We start from the raw sequence: 18538 nt of genomic DNA, 5'->3' as shown, positions 1-18538 counted from the left end.
GACCTAATACTCCTTTGGATGGGGTTGGGGGTATGTGTGTGTGGGGGGACAGCCTCCTCACAACCTGAGGTTTTTACTGACAGGAGGCAGATTGTTACACGAGTGGCACAGTTCTTCTGAGTTGTGCAATTCATCGCATTCTTTTGGAATTGGTCAGAAATTATGCAAGATATCTATAAAATATCAGCACATAATAGCTTACTCTAAATTAGCTGGCAACTCTGAACGGGCACTATCTGAATGGATGTGTCCCAGGATATAAGCAGTGATTCTGCTGTAGTCTAGTGGCTAAAAAAATTTCATGTATTGCCTTAGGCTCTCCCCTCGTGTGCTGGGCCAGGACCACTCAATCGCAAAGCCTTAAACCTAGGAGAGTATGACTCCCGATTTAGCTGACTTTTTTTTCAATGAAAATTATTTTATTTCAAATATACATACCAGTTTTGGATCTTGCGAAGTTCTGCAGAACGGCTCCATTTGTATTTCAAAAGTAATTGACATTGAAATCATTAATTAAGAGTCAATATCAGAAAGGATTTAGGGATTTTGATAAGCAGGCCCCATACTGTGTAAGTCCCTTTCATAATTGAGAATAATTTACAAATCTGTATTACTTTAGTCACCAAAAATCAATGTTTGATGTTACCAAAAAAAAATGCCTCACATCTTTTATTTCTGGCTTTGCAAGTTTGCTTAAAAGAGAAAGGGAGTATTGGAAAGTGAGAGAAAGTATGAAAAGGCAAATACAAAAGCCAAAATACTTACTGCAAATCTGGAATTGAGAATTTAATATTTTGTGAAATTAAAAGTCTGTCGTCACTGGAGGACTAAGAAGGCTGAGTCTGATGAAGCAAGACTCTGCTGATATAATCGTCCTAGAAAAAAGGGTTGGAGAGAGCAGCCCTTATTGAAGAATATCACAGGGCTGACTGTGCTAACCAACATTTAAAAAAAAAAAAAGTCTGTCGGCAGACCTTCCAAACACCTCCTAGTACTCTCTTCTCTGCCATTGCACCCACTGCCCACCCCAACCTCCAGATCACGTGGAGCTCTACTTTTCCGATAACCCAATTCAGCGATTCTCACCTCTAGTTACACATTAGAGTCCTTTGAGCTTTGCTTATCAAAATGACCAATTGAACCTCTGCTGGTAGGGCCTCAGTGTCTGTGCTGCTGTTGTTGTTATTGAATCTTCCTCAGCAGATCCTTGAGACACAACAGCTTGACAGCCACTGACCTGCAGATCTTTTAGTCTCCATTTCCTCCCATACTCCTTGCCATCAATTAATTGAGCTAAAAGATAGATATAATGATTTCCTTTCGTTCCTCAAAACTCTTCACTGTCTTCTGTTATCTTTGTGATGACACTACATCGGCTTTATCTGCCATTCCACACCTGCTATGAACCTCTCCTTTCCCATTCTCCTTAGGTGTCTCTTCTTTTCCATAGAGATGGTCTAGTCACCATTCCTGAACTCTTTTCATTTCAACATCTCCACCCACGTTTCTTCCTCCTTCTCTCTACTCCAGTCCCTTTTATAATCCTACGTCCTCCTCTTAGCTCTTTCCTCAGCTATATCCAGGATGCAGACATGGCATTTTCCAAGGAACCTACATGGACTCTCCCAACTTCCATTGGTTTCTTTACTATGAATCCCAATCTCATGTGCTGATTCCAGTCTGCACAGCTCTAACATCATTGAAAGCAGTGACTGCATCCTCACAATAGAGGTCAAGTGGGCATTGCTACTTCACTGCTGGATATTGAACACTTTTATTGACTATGAACCCTTAATCCTGGTGATGGAATAAACATGTACCATCTACTTTGAAGATTTGTTTTAATTGAATGGTTAGAAAAGATCTATAATCTATCACATCAAGGCCTAAATTGTGAGTTCACTTTCAGCACAAACTCTTATTAGAGTTTAGAACGTGAATTTAGCCTGACCAGGTGGTGGTCCAGTGGATAGAATGTCGGCTTGGGATGCTGAGGACCCAGGTTGGAAACCCTAAGGTTGCCAACTTGAGCGTGGAATCATAGATATGATCCCATGGTTGCTGGCTTAAAGCCCAAGGTCACTGGCTTGAGCAAGGGCTCATTGGCTCGGCTGAGCCCCCTGGTCAAGGCACATATGAGAAAGCAATTGAACAACTAAGGTGCTGCAACAAAGAATTAAAACTTCTCATCTCTCTCCCTTTCTGTCTCTCTCTCTCTCTCTCTCTCTCTCTCTGTCTCTCTCTCTCTCTCTCTCTCACACACACACATATTAAGAACATGGATTTAAGAAAATCAATTGATGTGCTTTCTGGATATAACTGCAATGACATACTGGTACCATCTGCAATGATACACTGGTACCTTCATTCACGTTTATTAGCATGTCCAGTGCAAGAACGTCAGAAATTGGTATTCTTTTTGGGTCATACTTTCTGATATGTGACCAGAACCAGGTAGTGTGGTATTTAGATCTAAGGCCACCTAGATAATGCTTTTAGAACTTTTTAGTGGAAGAAACTTTATTAGAGGTATCTTAGAATTCTCTGAAGTAATACAAAACATAGTTAATAGTCCTCTGATACAGCAATATTTAAATTAGTAATTCTTTGGCTAATTTTTTTTAAACAGTTAATGGCCAGAAATCATAAAGGTACACATGTTTGTTAAACATTTGAGTTTTACCTTAAGCTACATAAATGTCATTTTATATATTGCTTTCTGTTAGTTTTGTGTCTTGTTTGATCCTTCTCTTTCATTTTTCTATCTTTTGTTTTTATTTGGTTGTATTCCATACATCTTTCCTCTGTTGCTATCTTTTTTATCTCATGTGCTTCTGTGGTGGTTTTTTCAATGGTGGTTACCTTTAAGTAATGAAAAGGGTTCCTACCCTGTTCATTGTAGCGCACTATTTTGTGAGTACTTTTGCACTCCATCGTCCTTTGCTACTGTTAATCTCCATCCTTCTCCCCCCCCCCCCTTTCTTTTTGTTGTTGTTACAGTTTAAATTTGGATTTATTGTGTTCTTCTTGGAGCTTTTACTTGTGGCTTTGTGTTTTTTTTTTTTTGTTCTTTGTATCTGATTGGAGAACCCCCTTTAGTAATTCCTGGAGTGGGGGTTTTCTGATGATAAATTCCCTCATCTTTTCTGTATCTGTGAATGTTTTTATTTCTCCTTCATATTTGAAGGATAGCTTTGATGGATATAGTATTTGTGGCTGAAAGTTCCTCTCTTTCAGGACTTTAAATATTGGGGTCCACTCTCTTCTAGCTTGTAGAGTTTCTGCTGAGAAATCTGATGATAATCTAATGGGCCTTCCTTTATATGTTGTATTCTTCTTTCCCCTGGCTGCCTTGAGAATTTTTTTCTTTGCCATTAGTTTGTGCCAATTTCATTATGATGTGCCTTGGAGTAGGTTTGTTGGGGTTAAGAAAACTCGGAGTTCTGTTTGCTTCTTGAATTTGAGGCTTTAGTTCTTTCCACAGGCTTGGGAAGTTCTCATCTATTATTTGTTTATGTTCTCCATTCCATTTTCTCTCTCTTCTCCCTCTGATATACCTATTATTCTTATGTTATTCTTTATGATGGAGTCAGATAATTCTTGTAGGGCTTTCTCATTTTTTTTTAATTTTTGAGTCTCTTTCTTCTTCTCTCTGTTGTGCCTCAAGTTGCTTGTCTTCTATTTCACTAATCCTCTCTTCTATCTGGCCTGTTCTATTAGCTAAGCTTGTTACCTCATTTTTCAGCTCGTGAATGGAGTTTTTCATCTCTGTTTGATTTGTTTTTATAGTTTCAATTTCCTTGGAAATATATTCTTTGTGTTCGTTGAGTTGTTTTCTGAGCTCCCTAAATTGCCTTTCTGTGTTTTCTTGTATATCTCGGAGGAATTTTAGGATTTCTATCTTGAATTCTCTGTCATTTAGCTCCAAGGTTTCCAATATATTAAATTTTTTCTCCATAGATTTTTCCTCATCTAGCTGTGTTACCTCTCTTTCTTTTGTATCCATGATATTCGATTTTCTCTTCCTTAATGGCATCTTAGGGTGGTTTTGTTGATAGTATTAATGAGATTTAATAAAGAATAAAATGTTAAAAAAATAAAAAAATTGAAAAAAGTTTTTTTTTTAAATTAATAATGAAATAAATAAAATAAAATAAAATAAAAATTTTAAAAAGGAAATTATCCCCCCCTCCTTTTTTCCTCTCCTCTCCTCTCCCCTCTTTCTTGAGAAAATCTTGTGGTGAACTGTGAATTATAACAAACAATGCCTGTAATGGTGGGCCTGAATTGGGGAAAAGTAATAAAGGGGCAAAAAAAGAACAAAGAAAAAAAAAAGAAGGGGTATGGACCCACAAAAAGCAAATAAGGAAAAATTTGGGTCAAGAATAAAATGATTTGCTTTTAGGTGTTGGTTGACTAAGAGTTATGATGAGAGGAATAAGAGGGAAACAGGAAAATGGAGGGACAAATTAAAAAATTACTATTGTATTTAGTGGAACAAGAACTAGATAAAATGGAGAGCCAGGGATGGGAGCACTGCTAGTGAGTTAAAAAGGTGAAGTAAAAACCCCCCAAAATGCCACAAACATAAGTTTGAGTCCCAGATAAGATAATTTGTTCGTTATTGAGGTTTGAATGAGAGGAGATGTAAAGGAGAAAGGAAGAAACTAATATAGAGGGAGAAAAGAAAGAGAGAGAGAGAAAAAAAAAAGAGGGAACCACTAAAAGAAGAAAAAAGAAAAAAAAGGAGAGAGAGAGAGAGAGTTAAGGGTTTTGGAGTGCAACCCTCAGAGAGAGAAAGGAAGAGGAAAGAAAAGATAATGGGAGATGTAACACTTATGGGTAGTGTAGTTCAAGGAGAGGAGAGAGTAAGACCGGCAGAGAGTTAAACGACCAAATTGGAGGAGGAAAAAAAAATCAAGAATGAAGATAAGAGAAACCAATGAACAAATATAATAAAATGGGATAGGTTATAAAGTCTGCGTATTATTCTTGATTTTGAAAGGTTACCTTCTTGCTTTTTCTTTTCTCTCCCTCTTCCTGGTCGGTGACTCTGTACCCCGGGTTCTGCCCCTTTGGCATGCTCAGGTAGAGGTTTGCAGTTGATAAGTCTCTATGGTGATGTCATGTATTGTGCTTCAGTCTCGTTGGCAGTCGAGGCTCATTAGCATTTATAGGCTCCGACAGTGAGAGAGTCCATGTCCCTGGAGCCTCTCTCCTAGTCTTTCCTTCCTCAATTAGTAGCCTGATAATCCAGCTATGGGGTTGCTGCTGCCTCTGCCTGGATAGTAAGAGGCTCAAAAAGCTGGCAACTCCCCACTCTATTCCCACTCAGCACAGGGCTCTGGGTAAGGCTCAGTCAGTCAGAGCTGCTAGCATAATCAGGCGGGGCTTCCACCTACTCACAGACCTCTGGCTCTGCCACTCTGTCTGGTAACACGGGCGGGCACCCACTCCCGGGGCACTTGGAGGAAACTCTCGCTCACTATCTGCGTGCGCAGACCAGGATATCAGGCCGGCAGTCTCACACTCTGAGTGAAACCCCCACCCGCACGGAAAAGTTCCAGTGTTGGAATTGGCTCTCGCTCTGTCCCCGTGCGCGGCTTTTTCAAGGCGCTGGGGTGGCCCGAGATTCCGCTTTTGGCCCACACAAAGGCCCCTGACTCTGCCCCTCTGTGGGATAACACGGGCGCACACTGCCGAGGCACTCAGAGGAGTCTCTCGCTCACTATCTGCGCGCGCAGACCAGGATATCAGGCCAGCCGCCTCACCCTCTGAGTGAAACCTCCACTTGCACGGAAAAGTTCCAGCGTTGGAATTGGCTCTCACTCCATCCCCATGCGCAGCTTTCCCAGGGCGCTGGGGTGGTCCGGAGATTCCGCTTTTAGCCCACACAAAGGCCCCTGACTGTGCCCCTCTGTGGGATAACACGGGCGCCCGCTCCTGACATGCTCGGAGGAATCTCTTGCCCACTTTCTGTGTGCGCAGATCAGGATATCAGGCCGGCAGCCTCTCCCTCTGAGTGAAACCCCTCCCGCACGGAAAAGTTTCAGCGTTGGAATTGGATCTCGCTCCCTCCCCATGCGCGGCTATCCCAGGGTGCTGGGGCGGCCCGGAGATTCCGCTTTTGGCCCACACAAAGGCCTCTGACTCTGCCTCTCTGTGGGACAACACAGGCACCCACTCCTGGGGCTTTGAAAGGAATCTCTTGCCCACTATCTGCGCGTGCCGACCAGGGGATCGGGGAAAATGGCTGCCCTGCTTGTCTTTCTTTGTCTAGGTTTGGCGTGAGTGTTAGCTTGTGTTGCCCGGGTTGCCACAGGAACAGTTTTTCCTCGGCTTGAATCTCCATGTCACAGCCTGGTTCGGCCATTTGTGCCGCGGCCTGGATCTATTCACCCCCTTTGCCTGCCTCAGTTTCTATATTCTCAGTTCCCAGTGAAAGCCACCCTGTTTAGGTTAGTGAGGAAGGCGGAACATTTCTTACTCCCTATTTCCTTCGGGGTTTGATTATATATTTAGCCAATTTTTTGCTTGACCATACCTTTGGGTGTATTGCAAAACATCTGGAGGCTCCAAGGATAGGTTTTTCTGTTTCTGGTTGAAGATCTTGTTGAGTTTTGGGGGAGATTTATTGGTATTGCTTCCTACTGCACCATTACTCTGACGTCATCTCTAAGCTACATAAATGTCTATACGTTTGCCAAAGGTGGGCTGTGATGAGAGGCCTTCTCTCAGAGCGTGAATCTGCTGCCAGGTGTTCACACTGTCCCTCCCACACCAACACTGCTTCTGAGAGTCCCAGTTTCAGTATCTTCAAAGAAAAGCTGAAAACTAAAGTAATTTGAGAACAGAATCTTTTTTATTTTTATTTTCATTCCTTAAAGTCATCTCATCCGTATGCAATTCAACAGTAACATTTTAAGGAATTTCTTTCTAATAAGTATTTCCAAAGAATGTAATTTTGGTTTGACAAACATACTCTTTCTCTATGTACTGTTTCATAGTGTGAATAATACCCACTAAATTGCATAATTACAACAACCAGAACAACTGGCATGCACATGTAAGAGAGAAAACAGTTGACTTCCAGTAGGAGCCATTGCATGCGGGAAACCTATAGAAAAGCTGTCTGTATTGGGGCAGCAGTCCAGTTAGACAAAAGAAATGGTGACGGAGGGAAGTAGATTGAAAGAACAATTTTCGGCAGGGCTGGATAAATAGGTTGGTAGGAGCATCGTCCTGATGCGGAGGTTGCTGGTCCAATCCCTGGACAGGGCACATACAGGAACAGCTCAATATTCCTCTCTCTCTCTCTCTCTCTCTCTCTCTCTCTCTCTCTCTCCCACTTCCTCTTTCACTGAAATAGAAAAATAAAAATAAAGTACAATTATTGTATTCCAGCAATATATTCCTGGGATATAAAATCACACAGACCTGATTTCACATTCTGGTTCTAACATTGTCTGTCTGTCTGTGGGTGATGATGCATCTTCTCAAGCTTCCAGTTTCTCCTTTAAAACACAAATGTAAAACATTGAGAACTGTTACGTAAGTTCACATATGCAGAGTACCTAACAGATCGCTGCCTGTCTGATGATGCTAAATAAATATTGCTGATATTTCTTTCCTTCTCTATCCAACAGAGGTAAGTTTCTTTTTCTCTTTTATCTCACTCTGGAACATTTAGTCAAGAAAGGCATTAGATAGTGGGGTTAATATCAGAACTCATTTTAAAGTCATGAGTTCTAATCCTGGCTCTGCCAGTTTCTAGAAAAATTCCTTTCAGCAACTTACCTAACTTCACTTTTCCTAATCTATACAGTGTAGATGATAATTGCACAAACTTAAGGTTTGTGAAAAAGAATCTGTGGCATTCTATGGAAAATGCCTCATAAAGATGCCCAGTGATTGTGTCAGGACATTTAAATGCCTTATGATTCATTAGACACAACAGAATGCAAACCTTACCTGCATAATCTTTCTATCAGTTACTGCTAATGCTAAGATGTTGTTCCACGGATTATCCCAGCAAGCATATTAAAAATCAAGCTGGAGCCCTGGCCAGTTGGCTCAGAGGTAGAGCATGGCCCAGTGTGTGGAAGCCCTGGGTTCGATTCCTGACCAGGGCACTCAGGAGAAGCAACCTTCTGCTACTCCATCCGTACCCCCCCTTTCTCACTCTTTTACTCTCTCTCTTCCCCTCCTGCAGCCATGGCTCCATGGCCTCGCCTCAGGTGATAAAATAGCTCAGTTGCTGAGCAACAGAGCAGTGGCCCCAGATGGGCAGAGCATCACCCTGTAGTCAGCTTGTTAGTCTGGTGCATGTGGGAGTCTCTCTGTCTGTCTCCCTGCCTCTCGCTAAGTAGGTAGGTAGGTAGGTAGGTAGATAGATAATCTGTGTGCCCCTAATGAATTAAGAAATCCAAATAAATTCAGACCCACTCCTTTATCTTCTCCTGTAGTTTGGAAGAAGAACTCCTAATTCTGTTACTATACTTCTCTTTCTTCATCTAGTGAAACAGGGAGCTAAGATACTGGAGAAGATACAAAGCAGACTTTTTGTATTCTCCAGGGACAGTTAGAGCACTGGACTATGCATTAGGTATCAGCATTTCTTTGTTCAGCACTTACTGAGAATTTGTCATACAGAAATAAGCCCTGACCAGGACATAGCCCTAAAAGAGATTACAGTCCAACCTTGATGGCATAGCTGGCATCTGAGCTGAACAGACCTAGTGCTATGAACGAGTGGGGGTTATGCCCAGTGTTCATCAGGGAAAATAAAGATGAAGTGACACTTGAGCTTACCAACAAGAGGAGCCATATGGCTGGAGATTCAAATATGAATTAGTATTAAGGGTATAAATACATACAGTGAGCCCAAACAAGTTCTTCAAACTTTTTGATGTTTACAAATAATTTAAAAATAAAATAATAATCATTTGTTGACTGCTTGTTATGCACTCACACTGTTAATCACCTTACATAAATTTTATACCATATTTTTTGCTCCATAAGACACACTTTTCCCCCAAAAAAAGTGGAGGGGAAAATGCCCGTGCATCTTATGGAGCAAAAAATACAGTATTTTATTAAATATTTTAACACACTATTTGGTTCACAATATTTTTTTTTCTTATTTTCCTTTTTAAAGCCCTAGATGTGTCTTATGGTCAAGTGCATCTTATGGAGTGAAAAATATGGTAATTTCAATCTAACAGTCAAGTGTTTTATCCCCATTTGACAGCTGAGAAAACTGAGGCACATGCATGTTAAGAAACTTGCCAAAGGTAACACTGTTAGTAAATGGAGTAGCTGGGATACAGACCTATTAACCAGTTCACTACTCTGATAAATAGAGATTATCAGAAGGAGTGTTAGGTAGAAAAGTGAAAAGGAAAAAATATTTTTATTATTTTTAAGAAACACCTGAGTCTGTTGGGAGGCAGAGTACAGAATACCAGTAGAGAAAAGGAACCTGAAGCTTGTAAAAAGGATTATCTTCCCCTTCACATGGTTCCCAGACAGTTGCGAAGATGTCATAAAGAAGGTGGTTAGAGAATTGGTAGTTTAGATATATCTAAACCCCTGAAGTTTAGAAGCAATCTGTTATCTACTCACTGAGTCTCTAATCTGCATTTCTTCTGGCAATCCATTGTTAGCCTAGTCTTGAGTTTGAAATGAATTCAGTTAAGGAATTGTGGTCTAGGGAGGACACACCCGAAAGTACCTACATATTTAATTCAGTGGTTGGGTTGATGGATGGATGGGTGATCTAATTAAGGAAAGATAAATGAATGAATAAGCCAAGAGTTATTGAGCATAAACTATAGACCAATATTTATTAGGTCCTTTTTCAGAGTAGTGATTAACAGCCTGGACCCTGGAGTCAGACTGTCTGTGGTAACATTCTTAGGAAAGTCATTTGCTACAAGCTCGGTTTGCTCATCTATAAAATAGGTAGTAATAGTACCTACTTGTATTAGTTTCCTAGGGCTGCCATAGCAGACCAGCACAAACTAGGTGGCTTAACGAAGAAATTAATCTTTCATAGTTCTGGAGGCCAGAGTTCACATTCAAGGTGTCAGCATGCCACACTCCCTACAGCGGCTCTAGGGGATGATTTTTCCTTGCTTCTTTCAGACCCTGGTCCCTCCTTGTCTGTGGCAACAAAACTCTAATCTCTGCCTCCGTCTTTACACATCTCTCTATGTGTCTGTGTGTAGTCTCTTCTTTTTCATTAATTGAGGTATAATTGACATATATTATGTCAGTTTCAGGTGTGCAACATAGTTTTTCAGTATTTATATATATTTTCCTCCTCTTATAAGGGCATCAATCTTTGGTTTTAGGGCCCATTCTAACCCAGTATAACCTCATCTTAACTAATTATATCTGCAAAGAGCCTATTTCCAAATAAGATCACATTCTGAGGTTCCAAATGGAATGAATTTTGGGGGACACTATTTGACCCCCTATACGATTTCATAGAAATAAGGACTAAGTTAACATAGGACCTAGACAATTATATTACTCTTTACAAAATATATGTTAAGTTATAAGTACTTGTACTTTTATACAGCATATGCTCAGAAGTTTGAAATATTGGTCCGTACTGAGGTTGACACTCAGGAAATGCTTATTCTTTCCAATCACAGTTTTCTGCTGAATAATATCAGTATCCTAGTACTGGTAGATATGCTGAGTTATTAGACTAATTCATAATAATGCTTAACTCTATCCTTGAAGCTATTTCCTTGAATAGCACACATGGCTCATATTTCTTTCCTGTCTCATAAAATGAATAAGTAGATAACATATTAAATAATGACGAGAAGCACTTTCATTTTTCCAATTTTTTACTTCAGATTTTGATCATTCAGGGAGGAAAACTGCTGACAAGCCTCCTTGTGTTCATTTTGTGCCGACTGTCCTTAGGCAGTGACTTCCTCTGTAAGACTTTCCACATAACAGAGCTTAATTTCTCATGGGACCTAATTTTCCTCCATAATAATTTGTCTATAACTGGCTTTAAAAAGGCATTGTTTTGATATAATGTTCCAGATTTAAAAACAAGCTGTAAACTGCGAAGAAGTAGCCCCTGGTTATTCAATGAAATGACAGCCTGAAGATGCAACACATTGATGTTGAGTCAAATGCAGAATGTTTTTTTAATGTTAAGAAAATAAAAATATTTAGGTGTCATAGGCAGAATTTGGGGGAAAGAATCCATTATTTACTCTGCCATTTAAGCAACAAGATTTGGAAGAGTGTAAGAGACAGTGAGATGTAGGCTAGTGAGTCTTACTTTGTACCACATCTGTTTTGGCCACAACCATATAGCCAGATGTTGGCACGATTAGCACATCATCGTTCTCAGATATATGTGGAAGGACCATGTGACTGCCTTGCTTACAGGTGTTTGGAAGAAAAGGAGAAACTTCTTATTTTTCTGTGGGAATTATTAACTTCATTTTCGAAGTTGCTGATTTTCTTGAAATCAATTTTTATGCCCCTTCTTGATTTATCTTTTCCTCTCTCTTCCCCCCCCATACTTTGAAGTATAAAGTAACCAATTGTTTTATACTAGTGTGTTAAGCATGTCTGTATATAACAGAGGGCTGAGAAAAGTAAAAGTGGAGAAAATAAGTTTTTGTCCCTTCCCTTCCTCCTAAATTCTCAGATGAAAAATTAGTTATTTCTGAGAATTACTGGGTGAAATAGCTGTAGTGAAAGTATACACAAGATCATTTTTTATAATTAGAGCAGGTGTTATTATACCTGACTCCATGAGCTGACTTAGCCATCCTGAGCCTCATGAAATCGTGTGCGGACTGTGTATTCCTAAGCACATTCGGTGCATCTGTGCAGATTGTGTGTGTGTCCATGCAAGGGTGCAGTTGTTGAAGGAAAGGAATTTGTTGATATCTTCCGTTATTCTCAAAAGAAAATAACTCCAAATGGGTAGAGAACAACTGAATTAGAAGATTAAGCTTATATTGTTTGTATTCTGTTTTGCTTTAGCAGGCATCCCCAAACTATGGCCCACGGGCCACATGCAGCCCCCTGAGGCCATTTATCTGGCCCCCACCGCACTTCCGGAAGGGACACCTCTTTCATTGGTGGTCAGTGAGAGGAGTTCTGTATGTGGCGGCCCTCAAACGGTCTGAGGGACAGTGAACTGGCCCCCTGTGTAAAAAGTTTGGGGACCCCTGCTAGAGTTTCAGGTGAAAAAATTCTGAAAATATTTGAAAGGAAAATGAAATTGCCAAACCATTTCAGATTGGGATCTGGTCAGTTGAGGCTTTCCTTGAATTACCAACCTCTTTTTTAATTTCTTCAGCTGCTGTTTTTATGTACTCAAAAGTCAGATTTGGGGATGTTTAACTGGCAGTTGTTATCTCTGGCAGTTGAACTATCCAGGCAAACTGATGTCATTTTTCCCGTAACAATATAAGCGCCTTTTGGGCAAATTCACTGATAAGTCATTGAGCAGACTTAATGAAGATGATATTTTATGGTACAGTTAGCCATCCTTATACAGATAATTTATTTCTAACTAAACTTACAAACCAAGCAAACAAACAAACAAAAGAATCTTCTCAAATACCTAATCTCTTTAAAGACTATTATTTTCTTTTAAATTCCTGGAAGCTTTGGTGTATCTTTTTCTGATTTGGTTTGTCCTCCTCTTTCTTAACCCTCCACCTGACTAAATGATTTGCATGTTTGACTCATATCTCAGTTTTATTTTATAAATATCTATATTTGTTCCCCGATACCCAACTCAATGTCTTAATTAAAAATCTCTGGTATTCAGCTTTGTATTACAGCTGAATTTCAACCTAAATAGCTGTTGTTGTTGTTGTTAATAAAGCTTTCTTTATTGTTCCAGGCAATATCTTATCTAATACAATTATTTTTCATACAGTTTACGTATTTATTGATTCATTCACAAAACATTTATAAACACCTGCTGTGCGCTAGGGACATTTTTCTAGGCAGAACGGAAACAGAAAGATGAATATTATACATAGAGTCCCTGCCTTGTAGCAGTCCAGGCTGTCCAAAAATTTAAGCCTATTGAAGCCTACAATCTTTAAATAAATTGGTTTATTATTTATTTAGAACAGTAATTCACTATTGGGAAGATTTTGTGCCTCAGCAACCCCCCACAGAAATTTGTCAATTCTGGAGATGTTTTTGGTTGTCACAAATAGGAGACACTACTTGTACCTGGTTGGTGGAGGCCAGGGATACTGAACATTGACACAGACAGAATTGTCCCCATTATCAAAAAATTACCCACATCAAAATGCCAATAGTACAGTATTACTGGCTGCTATGCCCTCTCCTTTGAGGTCCTGACCAAGTCAGTTTACTAAATTGACCCACAACAGAATTAGAGACCCTTCTAAAGGATGGAATTTCCTTTACCTCAATCACATTTCCAGGAATGAATTAGCTTTTCTCAAAAATTGACATATTGGCAGCTTTCCAGTTGCCTGTCCCTTAATCTGCCTCTGCTGTTCTTAAGGAGCTTAATGTAGGAAGGAAGAAAGGCAGGTATAGCAAAAATTATGATGTTCTGTGACAAATACCAAGAGAGCTCAATGAAATTAATACTTTGGGAACACTGAGCAATTAAACTATCTGGGAGGTCTGGGAAGGCTTTACAGAACAGGAACTTTGAAGGAGGTATTTGCAACATCCTCTTAGAAGTCATACTCTGTATGATTGCATTAATAACCAGTGACGAGATGTTTTTGCCTGCCCATTCAGAAAAACATGCTTCCGTATTGTTCAAAATTGAGCAAGACTCCATTAGAAATCATGCAAGCCCAACTTTTTTGGCTTTCCTCTCACTGTCTTCTTTCTATTAAAGATTTCAATAGTGGGTAGTTCCAATTGTGCATTGGTAGGGATTAGAGTTTAGTTGCGATTTAGAGTTGTAAGTTTTCAATAAATGAATTACAGATTTGGGTTTGGTTTTAAATTTTATATGTATCTATTATTTGCTCATGCTTCTCATAGAATTTTCTCCAGGCTGTTGCCTTAACTAGCTTGATATGGAATGTCAATACACATCTGTGTAGACATTTATCAATGCTTTTCAAATATAATCTGTAGCAAAAGCCAAGAGAACATCATTACTCACAAATTCCTGTTAAATTAGTCTTAACTGCATTTTTTGTATTTGTGAAGCTATTAATTGTAATATCGGTTATGTTAGTTATAAAAGAATGGAATAGATGTTAAATTTCTGATACAATCAAATAATAAGGTTTTTCTAATGTAGTCATCAGAAAATTACAGAATTTCTCTTCACTCCCTGGAAATTATGTTGATTGAAAGTGCCTGCACATTATGGAAATTTTTCTCTTCCAGTTCAGAATCAGTTATGATATCACGCAAGGTGTAACTTTGTATTCTTGAAACGAAAGAATTTGTCTTTTTTTCTGGTGACTCTACAAGGACCTTTGGTTAGTATTTTCGTGTTAGAAATACAATACAGGCACACCTCTGAGATACTGTGGGTTTGGTTCCAGACCACTGCAGGAAAGTGAGTCATAATCTTTTTGCTGGTTAAGTGTCTTGCTTTTATTATGTAACAAAAATACAACATCTGTGAAACGCAATTAACGAGATAAGCATGTAAATCAATTTAACAATTTGTTTTATTTTATTAGTTTGCACTAGTAGTTACAAACATGCATATTAGTTTCCTTTTTCATCAAAATGCTTTTATTTTTCATTTTAGTCTGATGCCAATGCCAGTTACTTAAGAGCGGCTCGAGCAGGACACTTAGAAAAGGCCCTTGACTACATAAAAAACGGAGTTGACATCAACATTTGCAATCAGGTTAGTTGTGGTTATTGTTGTTGTTTATTTTTTAATTAAAAATCCAGACTTTAAACTCCTTAAACCCTTTGTTAGATATTACCAAGAGGTTTTTTTTTTACCAGTTTTTTTTTATTAAACTTCACCAGCTTAAATGATCAAATTAATCTCTGCTTTATAAGAGGAATATTCAAAAATGTATGTATCCTTTAATAATTAGTTTCTAAAATTTAATAAGTAATGATATTAAAACAACCCACCTAATTATTCCTAATTCAAGTTCGTGCCCTGCACAGATGCGAGGGATTATGGGTGGGATGTTATCTCCAGAGTACTTGGTAGAGCGTTCACTCCTCTCTTTTCAACCTGCTGAGTCATGCTTTCTCCTCACTGTTACTCAGAATGGGTTGAACGCGCTCCATCTTGCTTCCAAAGAAGGCCACGTAGAAGTTGTTTCTGAACTGCTGCAAAGAGAAGCCAATGTGGATGCAGCTACGAAGGTGAGGACCGCGCACTCCATGCTTTTTATGTCACTTGCCAAATTGGATGAGCATGCAGCTCTCAGTAAGAAATGAAGCACATATCTCATAAAATCCTTGTCCATTTTGTTCTCTTTGGGGAACTTAAAACTGGGATTTGATATTTTGTAAACTGTTGAAACAGAGAGAGAAAGATGGGAGTGCTGACGTATCTTACTTTTCATCTTACAGAAAGGAAACACAGCGTTGCATATAGCATCTTTGGCTGGGCAAGCGGAGGTGGTGAAGGTGTTGGTGACAAATGGAGCCAATGTTAATGCACAATCACAGGTAAACCAACTCTGTTGCAAAGTAATTTTGTTATTATAATTTACAAATAATGTCCCTTGGGTCAGGTGCTGCTTGATTCATATATCCTCTTAAGAATACAATACTGAAGAGCTATATTTAATGAATAGTTATATTTTGTATATTATTTAAATTCATATGTATTCTTGTTTGCAATCCATACGTGTGAGAGGTAGAGATTTTTTAAAGTCATCCATCTATGTATAACTAGTAGTCATAGACACATGTGTAGGGGGTATCTGTAATGCACTTCTACTGTTTCATGATGCTAGCTCAGGTCCAGTCTTTGTATTTATTAACCTACAAAGGAAATGGGGATGCCTATAAGTGAGGAGATGCTCTTAGACGTTCAGAATATATCCATGCTTTATCTAGTTGAAAAAAGGAAGATACTAGTTAACTCCTGTCCACTAACTAAGGCATCATTATTGTTCCTTGAGACATTTTAAAAAGAAAAAACAAGCAGAATAAACTTTAAAAGTCCCTAACCTTTAAAATGTTCAGATTCTTTATAATGGTTAAATGGTAATAATTCACTGAGTAGGTCCTCCTAAAAGCTCTCAGAATCTTGCGTGAATTTCTAAGAACAACAATTAATTACCATGTGATAGATTTTCAGTCTAAAAGAAGTAACTTTATTTTACTGGTTTAAAAAATATAGGTCCTCATCATCCAAATTTTTCATTATTTGAGTCCCCACAGACATCTGGTTGTATAGAAAAGCAATCATCCTAACACAGATATTTACTAAGGACCTGACCATTTTTAGAAGCTGGTCCCCACTCAAACATGCCTTCCAGTTGAGTGCTGACATCTGTCCTGGTTTGTCATTCTACCCCAGGGTGTTGGATATTGAACAAATTGGTGATAAAACAAAGAGTTTTGCAAAAGGTAAAACAGGAATCTCTAAGGCCAGGGAAAGTGATGTGGGGAGAATTGCTGGGCGTACAGCTAAGCTGTGGGTATTTTGCTTTCTGGCACTATTAGACCAGACAGTGTGTGCAGTGTTAGGCTGGATTTCTGAGAGTTGTTTCACATAAGAATGATTGAGAATAAAATGATTAAATGGAACAAAATTTATGTGAGGGCTTTGGTTCTCAAATACTTTTTTGCAAAAGGACTGTCTTCTTGCTTATACTATGAAAATAAAAAAGTGAAAGATGTCAAGCTATCAGATACGTTTGTTGGAAAAATTATACTTTTTCTTTACAAAAATTGTATTTGATTTAGTCTTTGTTCATTCTGAGATCTCATATAAGAACACTGTTGTAACCTACATTTTGTTAACTTACATAAACTTGCTTTTACAATTTCTAGTTTTATCTTTTAAGATAAAGTCTCAATCAAGCTTTTATTATTTCCTTTTGATCTCCATTTTAAGTGCACTCGATCTCCTCAGTACTGACTATCTCTGGATGGCAGGAGCCTCCTGTATCTTATGGGTCCACAGAATGGCAATGATTTCCTCCCTTGTTGCTACAGCCATAGCAACGATCACTTTGATGCCATTAAATTTCTGTGTAATGGAAGAGAAACCTCAATACTTTCAACCACATGATTTCTTGTATATTTGGTCTAATTTCATTCTAGTTCCCTATAGTTAGACCTCTCTTCCCTGGTCTACGCCGCTTCCCCCGATTCCCTATAACACAGTTCACTTGAAGTACTAATGCTTTTCCAGAAAGAAAAGTTATAAAGTTAAATACTGACAAGCATAGTACTTTGAGAGAGATACAGACCAGCTGACTACAAGAGATGCATCAGGCTTTTAAACCAATTGTTTTTAATGCCCTTATAATTTTTACTGGGAAATAACTGGAAATAAGCTCAGAGATACAGAAAAACTCCAATCCATTTTGTTTTCTCCCCACCCAGTGGAAAAAATAAATCTCCTTCTTTTAAACATTGCACACACTTTTGACCACTGTAGATCAATCATAGTTTTAAACCTTCTCTGCAACGTCTGGGAGAAGCTGCAGTCAAAGTAAAATCCTAACCAGATTTTATTTCAATCTGTACACATTCCCTAGTGATGTGGAAGTGAAGGCAAGGAACTCAGGCTGTGAGAGACCCTGTTCCTTGCAGCTGTGCTTGGCATACCCTGCTACACAGTTCACAGTAGAGCGTGTCTCCCTTCGTCTGGACACCAATCTCCATATGCCTTCTGAACTGCCTTGTTCCGTGGACAGAATGTGTAATAATGAGATGACCATGAGCAGGATGGAGTTTCCATGATAATTCCTGGTAGCAACTTTTCAATAGGAGCTCTTCTAAACAACAAGCAGTAAATACCAGGAAATGAGATTAAATTTCATTTATGTGGCAACACATGAACACTTTACAGAACTATTAATATTCCAGAAAGACAACAGCTTTGTCTAGGTGAAATTTATCCTCCAGGTAATATTTAAGAGCCAATCAGAAAAAGTGCAAGGAGAGTCCCTGACCTTCTTTAACTACAAACATTTTTCTTGCCTTGAAAATAAAAATAACTTTGGGCATTATCAAGTTTTAATCTTACAAACAGAGGCTCTGTAAAGTGAGCATCTGTAAACATTATTTTTTTACTAATTCTTGTCATTGCCTTGATCTTGGGTCTTAAGTTAGTTAACTCTTTTTTACATTACTTGACATCTAGGAATCCTTTAGGCCTACCCTGAGAAAGAATTCAGGTTGATTAATTAATTTGTGATTCTAAGGAACTCTACTATAATTAAGTCCTTAATACTTTATATTACAGAAGACAGCAACAATGTCAGACTGCCATGTCAGGTGACAACCCTCACTGTTTTCTCTTCTCTGACTTCATTTTATACTATATGGCTCCAAAAGAAGCAAAGTCTTTTTATAAAGAAACAAAGTCTGT

The 18538-nt window shown here is 38.8% G+C and overlaps 1 protein-coding gene and 1 non-coding gene across 23 annotated transcripts in view; both read left to right on the top strand.

Moving 5' to 3' along the window:
- Nucleotides 1-18538, top strand: part of ANK3 (ankyrin 3) — a 745841-nt gene that overhangs the window by 487577 nt on the left and 239726 nt on the right. For all 22 annotated transcript variants that reach the window (XM_066242002.1, XM_066242003.1, XM_066242004.1 and 19 more), the window contains 3 exons: nt 14765-14866; nt 15247-15345; nt 15556-15654. In XM_066242002.1, coding sequence (XP_066098099.1) covers nt 14765-14866; nt 15247-15345; nt 15556-15654 — 300 coding nt within the window. The remainder of the gene's footprint in view (nt 1-14764; nt 14867-15246; nt 15346-15555; nt 15655-18538) is intronic.
- LOC136313809 (small Cajal body-specific RNA 4) lies at nt 819-947 on the top strand. Its single transcript, XR_010727238.1, has one exon. It is a non-coding gene; the product is annotated as a small Cajal body-specific RNA 4 (non-coding RNA).

Source organism: Saccopteryx bilineata, chromosome 9, assembly GCF_036850765.1.
Source record: "Saccopteryx bilineata isolate mSacBil1 chromosome 9, mSacBil1_pri_phased_curated, whole genome shotgun sequence".
Lineage (NCBI taxonomy): Eukaryota > Metazoa > Chordata > Mammalia > Chiroptera > Emballonuridae > Saccopteryx > Saccopteryx bilineata.
The sequence above is the reverse complement of the archived record's forward strand: the minus strand, read 5'-3'. Positions and strand labels throughout refer to the sequence as shown.